Source organism: Camelina sativa, chromosome 6, assembly GCF_000633955.1.
Source record: "Camelina sativa cultivar DH55 chromosome 6, Cs, whole genome shotgun sequence".
Lineage (NCBI taxonomy): Eukaryota > Viridiplantae > Streptophyta > Magnoliopsida > Brassicales > Brassicaceae > Camelina > Camelina sativa.
The window spans coordinates 595,883-605,285 of record NC_025690.1 but is presented as its reverse complement, the minus strand read 5'-3'; the positions used below and the strand labels follow the sequence as shown (position 1 = coordinate 605,285).

The 9,403-nt window shown below is 32.6% G+C and overlaps 1 protein-coding gene across 1 annotated transcript; it reads right to left on the bottom strand.

The window, feature by feature from the left end:
* Positions 3,911-6,186, bottom strand: LOC104789946 (probable xyloglucan endotransglucosylase/hydrolase protein 27). Its single transcript, XM_010515614.2, has 4 exons — positions 5,821-6,186; positions 5,609-5,709; positions 5,231-5,439; positions 3,911-4,607 (listed from the first exon to the last, which is right to left on the bottom strand). The coding sequence occupies exons 1-4, from the start codon at positions 6,002-6,004 to the stop codon at positions 4,100-4,102; spliced, it is 1,002 nt and encodes a 333-aa protein (XP_010513916.1). The 5' UTR covers positions 6,005-6,186; the 3' UTR covers positions 3,911-4,099.

The following is a 9,403-nucleotide window of genomic DNA, read 5'->3' as shown; positions in this document are numbered from 1 at the left end:
GTTTATAAAGCTCGCAAGTTTGTAAACGATTTTTAGATTATTTCAATTGTGTCAAGATAATTTATGAGTTAAATTATGACTCATTTAATTGATCATGGCGTATGGATTTGCTCAATGAGCATTTCGACCCGCTGGATGTTGCACTGATAGGGGTTTTACCTATAAGAAGTTGCCAGAAGGCAGATTTTATATGTTGGCGTTTTACAAAAACGGGAAAGTATGCGGTTCAGTCAGGGTATCATACGAAACGGAGGGCAGCACCTAGGATTTTTCAGGTCCTTGGTTGTGGTAGGTTCAATGTCTACCAAAAATACAACATTTTATGTTACAAGTACTATTAGGGTGCATTTTGGTATCTGCAAATTTGAGGCGGCGAGGTATTGCTTGTGATTCGGGCTGTGCAAGGTGTGGTGCCGATGAGGAAACAATAAATCATGCCATTTTTGTGTGTCCTCCAGCTCGCCATGCTTGGGCTTTAGTTCAGGTACCGGTGGGGCCAAACTATTTTCCGACCGAGTCTTTGTATACAAATGTGGATCATTTTTTGGGCTCTCAAAATCCAGGTTCTCAAATATCGGCTTTTCATTGGCTTATGTGGTATATCTGGAAAGCGAGGAACGCACAAGTTTTTGAGAATAAGGACGAGCAGCCCGAGAAGGTTGTTCGTATAGCGGAAGGTGAGGCGACGTCATGGCAGCAAGCTCAGGTGGAGGATGAGATTAAAATTCTTCCCTCAACCCTGAACGTTCCTACCCTCCGGCCGAGGGTGACCGCAGATTCCCTTCCCACTTTTTATTCGGGTTATTGGTGCTTCATAGATGGATCATGGAAAGAGAGTGATAAATTTGCATGTGCAGGATGGTTTTGTAAGTTGTTTTAGGATTCGTCGCCGACTATGGGAGCCACCAACTTTCGGCGTAGTCTCTCCCCCTTACATGCTGAAGTGAAAGCTTTCATATGGGCTTTGCGGTGCATGATCGGACATGACTATCGGGATGTGACCTTTTAATACAGACTGCTCAGACTTGGTCAAGATGGTGTCTTCTCCTTTAGACTGGCCGGCATTCTCGACGTACCTCGACGATATCAAGATTGACAGGGAGGAGTTTACTTCTTTCTCTTTATCTCTTATATCTAGAAATGCAAATGTAAATGCGGATTCTTTGGTGGCACGCCAAGTGCATACATTTCTGCATAATGTTTTGTATGTAAATAATTTCTCACGCAATTGGCTCATATGAACTAATATTTTGTTGTAAAAAAAATACTGAAAGCAGAAAATAAAAAAGATTTTTTTTTGGGTAGGAAGACAATAAAAATTAAAAAAGAGCTTGGACAAGAATATCAGCAAAGAGCAGTCGTGAGATAATATGAAACAAACGTGAGAATGTTTAGGAGGAATATAAATAGTAATATTAAACAAACTTGAGAATGTTTATGAGAATATGAATAGGCTTAAAAGTTTTATTATTATTATTTAGGGTTTAAATTGTTGTTGCGGTCAAACTAATTTTACAACGGACAATGATATGCCGCAGACCAAGTCTTGAGTCTTGAGAGAACTCTTGTTAAACTGTTAAATTTAGCATTACCAGGTAAGTCTATTTATTCTATTCAAAAAACTGTATTTAAAAAGTAGTATTACCTCACAATCATTTCATTGTTAAATTTAGAGTTAGTACTCTTTGAAAATAGATAACGTTTTTTTTTTTTTGTGTGTTTTGATTATACTCTTTGAAATATCTGTCGTAGTTCAACAAATTCTTCAAAGTTTTTTTTCTTATTTTGTTCATGATTTTCATATTTTAATCAGTGAAGGAAAACGTGTTTTCTATATATGTAAATACACTTTTAAAATTTATTTTATTTTCTGTTTTTACCTATTAAATTTGAAATGGTTTCAGTTAGTATTTATTGTTTGTTGATATTACCTTATAGTTTCTTTACTGCTAGACTCATTGTTTTTTGGTTTATATGCAGGTGGTTTCTTTTTTGAAATATTTGTTAAAGAGTTACTGCTCCAAATACATGTTGTTGCTACTATCACGTGGTAGTAGTGCCCAGGAGCAACATCAACAAGAGCATAACTTTCTTTCCTATATGTTTTGTATTGTTGCTTTTGGTTGCTTCGTTCTGCTAGTGAGGTTTTTGTGGACTGTTGAGTTTAATTTTTTATTAAATGATCCAATTTTAATTAAATTATGATTGTGTAGAGATATTTTAGAGATAACTTACATAAAAAAAATCGAAAATAACATCCAACCAATATCTATTGCTTGAGTGCATTTTCTGTTCTATTTTTGGAAGTAGCATATTAAAACCTTTTTCTTGCTTGAATCTTTTTTATAATCTGTTTTACTGATTTTTAAAAAATGGTTGAGTTTTGGAATTCGTTAAGACATGGTTATTGTTTACGAAAAAAATCTATTTATTGTCTAAAAATGATTTTAGCTGAGATTTATCTATTAAGCTTGAGATACGGAATAAATCTATTTATTGTCTGAAAATGATTTTAGCTGAGATTTATCTATTAAGCTTGAGATTCTAAAGATTCTAATCAAGTTTAATAGAGTACGGTTCTTCAAATGAATTTTCACCTTTTGAAAAAGTCTACGTTAGAAACTTTTGATAATTATATGGATTTAGTAAATATTGCCTTTGATGATTTTGTGTGATCTTTTTGTTTTGCAATTTGAGAATACTTAATTGGTTAAAGGATCCTTTTTACTCAATCATATTAAAACGAGAATACTTAATTGGCTCAAATCAATATTATACTGATATTTAACAATATGATATTAATTTGAATAATAAATTATTAAAATATATTTATATATGTTCTAATAAAATATATTTATGTCTTAACCATGTTCATAATACTATTCTCAATTCCACCACAATCAGTAAAACGAAAAACCGTCTTAATATCATTTTTTTAGAAAGAATTCTGAAAATCAAAAATGTTATCTTTAGAAATAATCAATCAGTTCACCAAAAAAAAAGTAAAAAAAAACATAAATATCAGTCGATGTGGTTTACATTATGTGGCTTTTTTTTCTTGACAGATTTGTTTAAGCATATTTCCATGGAGAAATTTTTATAAGAACTTTTTGAATAAAATGGCCCTTTCAAGCCTTGAGTTATCGCAGTATTTTTCTAAATAATCAATTATCCAATTCGGTCAAAACGACCCGACCCAATCAAAAGTTAGGTTTTTGGATAAAAGATTAAGCCAACAGCTGTGTGATGAACCTTTGGAAGCAAATAGAGTGTTTTACCAGTTGGAAAATAGCTGGCAAATAGCAAAACATCAACCTCAAAACGACTAAACACGAATGAGAATGAACTAAAGCCAATTTTGTCTAGTTTTTCACAAGGCTTATCCCCTTAGATGGTCCCAAAATTTCCCTTATATATCTATATGTTATAAATAATTTAAAATATATATATATATATATATATATATATATATATATTTGAAGATTTTTATTGCTACTATGCGGCTAAACTCAAAACAAACCATTCGAAGGTACATGTGTTACAAAAATGAATTGTTTAGGCAGTTCAGAATTTGTTGGAATGCGAAAGGTACCATGTATTGATTTACATAAAATATTTGTCGTTGTATGTTATATACATATGTGCATGAACATGACCACACAAAATTAAAACAATATTCGTTGGACCCATTGAATAAAAACAAGTACACAAGAGAGACAAAGCTTTCTCCACATAAAGTACCCAAAATTGAATACAAATATATATCAATTGGATCAATAGGCCAAAGGAAATGAAATGATCAATAAATAAAAATATTCAAAGACAGCTGAACTTACATTGCAAATATTCGTAAACGACAGTGTATTTACAAAAACAAGAAACCAATTTGTAGTATTCAAACTCGAAAAAATCTCTCAAATAAAAAAATTTAATTATTTTCTTTTTTATATATTCATATACAAGCAACAAATGACAAAAATGCTCCCTCTAACTGTGAAAATGCACTGAATCATAAATTAACCAATATATGGACTTATTATAGAAACCCCCCCCCCAAATCTCTCACCCAACACCATATTATTGACTATATATGTTACTCTCATATCGACTCTGTTCCATCGACTCTGCTTCTCTTGCTCCGGTGCTTTCCATATCGGTGGCGCCTAGGGATTCCACCAAACGTGACTGGATCATAAACCCTAAGCCTTTGAGCCTCAGCGGGATTTACCACACACTCTGATAAAGCAACCTTGTACCTTGTCCGATCGTAGCAATAAGAGTAAGTCATGTGTTTCCTTCTGAAAATGTCCATTTTACTCCTCTGTGATGGGGTGATCTCCTGCGCCGCACGGATATCCTCGGCCGCTCCTTCATCACACCTCGGAAACTGCTCGATTGGGTCCACGGGGCAGCCGTGAAGGACTAGATCAGAGAACCGTGCAATGTAAGGCGCATATTTGTAGTTTACACCGTACTTGCCACCATTAGTCGCCCATTTAGAACCGTCCCATATTGTTGTGTATAGAGACATCGGCTTTGATGGGAAGTCACCTCCCATTGAAGCTGTACGTTTGACCTCTCTGATCGGGACACTGTCTACAAAGAATCTGCATAACCAAAAAGAACAACAATGTCACAACTCTGATCTTTAAAAATAATAACCAGGGACAAGAATTTAATTAGCTTTACAGAAAAAACATAAGTCCATTAAGTAAGTTTGATTTTGATCAATATCCTAAAACTGTAAGCATAGAAATATAACATTTTTGGCATAAAAAAAAATATCCAGCTTTTGATGAACTAAGTAAAAAGATTCTCAACTTGTGAAATTTTGGACCCCCAAAGGAAAAAACACACTCTTCTCTATGGGGTCTTTGTTGATGCCAAAAAAATCAAAGCTGTAAACCATTTTTGGGGGCTCACACACACTTGAAATTGACAGGAACAATACAACCAAAAGCAAATGATGTCCCAAGCATCACAAAACTTTCCACAACAAGGAAAAAACTTAATACCCAACCAAGAAATGTGATGCATTTTTTTTTATCAACAAAAAAGATCCTCCCATCATTAAAAACCCCACTTGAGTATCCTTAAATAGAAGATGACATTATTGAATCCAGAAAGCTTAAATTCAAAATGGGGTCTATAGCCTAATCTCATTTCAAAACTCTTAATTAGAGTTAATAACGAACACAGAGATTAAGAGAGACTTATAGTTTATACTTACATGATGTGAGAATCAGACCAGAGGATACTGTACTGATGAAAATCATCAGTTGGATCAAACCAGAGATTATATCTCTCTTCTCTTCCTAAATGAGTGCTTCCATTACCGTAAATATTTGTCTGAATCCTCCATTCTTTTCCTCTAATGTTACCAAGAAACTCAAAATCTATCTCATCATGGTTCTTCTCATACATATCTCCATTGGACATCTGAAACCATAACAACCCACAAAATAAAAATCATTATTATTTATACTAATCCCAAATCAATAGTGAAATTAATCATATTTATGAAAAAAGATCCTTAATTGGTTAGTTCTAACCATACCCAACAGCTACAAAACCGTGAATCTAGGCTAAATTAAGGGTTTTGACTTACATAGAAGGCAACAACAACACCAGCTGAATAATCAGACGGTAATTTGATAGAAGCACTGAAGAATCCATGCAAGTAAAGATCATTTGAAGCAAACCCAGAACCTGCAAAATAAAACCAAATCATCATCATCATCACTAAACCGAGAAGAACAATGAAAAAGATCAAATAAAAAAAAACAGAGGAAGATTTAAAAAAAAAAAAAAGAAACGTACCGGTTCTTTCATCGAGCGTTAACCGGACAGATTTGCCATCTTTATGAACAAACAAGTTCTTGTCACCGAAAAGCTGAGTGTATCCTTCTTCAAAAGATGTGATTGGAAGGTTTTGAATCGCGAACCCAGAAACTAAACCGGAAAACAGAGACATGAAAACCAAGAAACGACTCAAAGTTTCCATCTTTTGTACTAAAACGCTTCTGTATATGTGTAGATTGAAGAGCTAATAGAAAAAGAGAGAGAGAGCGTTAAGAGATGATAGCTTGCGTAGGAAAGCTATGGTGGCTTAGAGAGAGAGAGAGAGAGAGAGAGAGAGAGAGAGGAGGAGGAGACGAAAGGCTCAATGAAAGAGAGAGTGAATATGGATTCCATCTGGCTTTTGGGTTGTTTATATTTTCATTTTTTTTTTTCCTTTATGTAATCATATGATTAATGATTTTTTAATTTTACGCGGTGGTGTGGTGACATTACAAGGCAACAAAATATTTTTAACGAAATCTAAATAACTTTTCTAATCAAACACGATAAATTGTTATAAATATTTGTATGTTTTGGAATATAATTTGGTATTAGTTTCCGAAATTTTGTTATTTTTATATTGTCCTAAAGTACACAGATATTTAACGTAAACCATACTACTTGATGGCAATATGATAATAAATCATGTTTTCTAATATTTTATATCATGGTTCGTTTTTAGCATGTGATTTTCTTTGGAGCGGTATCTGTATTTTTGTCACATTGTAGAGATATTTGTATTCAATGGTTTTCATTTCACGAGAAGTATTTTTCATTTCACATTTTAGTTTTGCAATAACAGTGATCGATCACCTAAATACGTGTTCTAATTAGGTGTAGACTGTAGATAGAGAGTGTAGATGTGGTTTCTTTAATAATTCAGACGAAAATAGTATACTAAGTTTACTGCTAGTTTAGTAATGAATAATAATCATAAATCATATTACTATAGTTCTTTGTGTAGATACAGATTCTTTTTTTGGTTTACAGACGACACTATACTAATCTGTGATAGTTATAAAATTATAACAATAAAATATAAAATTATACATAAAAATGATGGATATATGAAAGACGAGGAGAGAAAAACAAAGAGGAGCAAGAAAGCATGAGAGGCTTTGCTTCTTACACATGTGTCCCGACAAATAGTCACAGGTGCTGTGTCAGCAGCTCTATTCACCCAACACCTTCAAAATTATATTTAACAAACATGTTGCACAATTATAAATTCCGTAAGCAAAGCTATAAACAATATTTTCACAAAATCTGAAAAGAATGATATAAACCCCCACAAAAGAAAAAGGAAAAAAAAAACCTTAAGAAACGGCCTCATGGTACAATCATTTATGGTAAAAATATGAATGTATTTCAAAATTGTGTGTTTTTGGCTTTTCAAGAGGTTTCTTTGAGAAGGGATAAAGTGTAAAATACCAAATGAAAACTCATAATACAAAACCAAAAAGAAAAGAATATAAATAATTTTTTTGAGTTATCTAATAAAAAAGCTGTGGACCATATAGATCTCTCCTCGAAGACAAACGGGGTAAATTTTAAGAAAAGGTAAATCATTTGGGCTTTTTTATTTATTTTTAAATTTTTGAGACTTTCGGAGTTAAAAATAAAAGGCGTATCATTGAATTTTCAATATTTAATTAATATTTTTTAAATTTTTAATTAATTGAAATTTCTCATAAAGCGCATAACAGAGTAAATAAAAGTCATATTAGGTTAGCCGTTCCATTACGCCGTCCCTTTGATACATATGTCCAAAATACCCTTAACTCACGGACATCGTCCGGTGGTATTTTCGTAAATAAGGCTGACACTAAGAGAACAATAAGACATTTTGCCGACGGTAAACAAAACCTTTTTAAAAAATCGCGGCTGCGTCTAATGAGAATCGCGTGAGAGAGACGCGGGTTTTTAAATAAAGACATGTGGCGAGTAAGGTATGTAACTAGTGCGTATTTTTTCAAAACGTTAACATCTGGCGTCGTGGCTCTGTGCCAGTGAATGCATCCTTAGAAAAACGGTGTCGGACCGGTTACTGTGTTTTTTTGTGCCGACGTTAAAATAAAATTAATTAGCAGATTTCCTTAACAACGATTTTCTTTACGGCGTTAAAAATGGAGTAGTATATATGTGTTTGATATAATTAAATTATTGCAATTTTGAATTTAAAATGTCTTCCATAAAAAATATTTAGATAAATTTTTAGCTAATAGTATAATTTATATTTGAAAGAAAAACTGACATTTTTTAATGCAAACTTTTTCAAAAAAAAAAAAAACTGTATAACTTAGAAGTGGTGTGGCTAATTTTGTTTAATCTGTATGTACAATATTAAATAGGTAAATTAACCTGAACACATACTAGTTTAAATTTAAAAAGCTGAGAAGAACATACACATGCTTCCACGTAAGCACATAGCAGCCGTTGGATCTCTACCACGCTTTCTAAAATATCTAAACATGCTGACACGTATACACATAACTGCCTGCGATGCAGATAATGGCAACATTAACGCTGTTAATTCATCCTTTTTTGGGCGTCAGAGCCGTAACAGAGAGTTCTCCAATACTTCACGGCTCACGCGTATATAATGATTATCCTTTCTTAGGGATACTAATTACGATCTTAATACTTTTTCATTATACCCATGTGTAGTTTAGTACAAGAATAATGTTTTATGCTAACGTGTGCATAAGCACAAGTGAAGCTATCATCAATCTAGTAGTTAAGAAGATCCCGAGTATTCACGTGTGGCTTTTTGCATGGATCTAATCCCCACGTATCAATATGTCATCAGATCGAATCACAGCCGTTGATATCTGTATGGAGATCTTTTTACTCTTCTTTTTTTTTGTTTACTCAATAGTTTTTGGCTTAACGAATTGGTTTTTTCCTATATGTTTTCATCCAACAAATGGGGAAAGAAACTTAAAATTGCGATACTAGGTACATTTACGTATTTAACGAATTTGTTTTCTTCCTATACGTTTTTTAGTATTTTCTAATGCTCGCGAACATTTTATTATACGTACGTAGTTAATTATTTATTATACGTACGTAGTTAATTAAACATTTATTTCGTTGTAATTTCAAAAGGAAATCCAGCACATTTACTAAAATTTATAACCAAAATCGACTTCTTTTTTAGGTTGTTCACGTCATGTTCACATTAATGTTAAGTTCTTTTTTTTCAAAAAAAAAATCTAAGTGATGGATTGATTAATGTCATGTTCTTAGTATTGGTAATAAGAATCATTGTATTTATTTCTTCAAATAAATCAGTTAAGAGTATTTATTCGAGTTCAAGGGTGAGTATTATCAATTTCAACCATTTCTCACCACATTTTCTGCGAATAACTAAATAACTTTTGTCATTGGCAATCAACCTTTCGTTTTCCACAATATTATCTATCAATGAATATTTTGGTTTTTGATATCCAACCATACGTTGAAAAATTAAGTTATTTAAATAAACTTTCAATTTAAACAAAATTTGTAGAGTGAAAAATCATAATCGGATCAAAGACCCACCAAATCATAATCGTATCAA

Coding starts and splice junctions, on each gene's coding strand:
- LOC104789946 (XM_010515614.2), bottom strand. CDS start 6,004: ATGGAAACTTTGAGTCGTTTCTTGGTTTTCATGTCTCTGTTTTCCGGT. Junction 5,710..5,820: donor AACGCTCGATGAAAGAACCG/GTACGTTTCTTT, acceptor TTTATTTTGCAG/GTTCTGGGTTTGCTTCAAAT. Junction 4,608..5,230: donor TGGTCTGATTCTCACATCAT/GTAAGTATAAAC, acceptor TTGGTTATGCAG/ATTCTTTGTAGACAGTGTCC.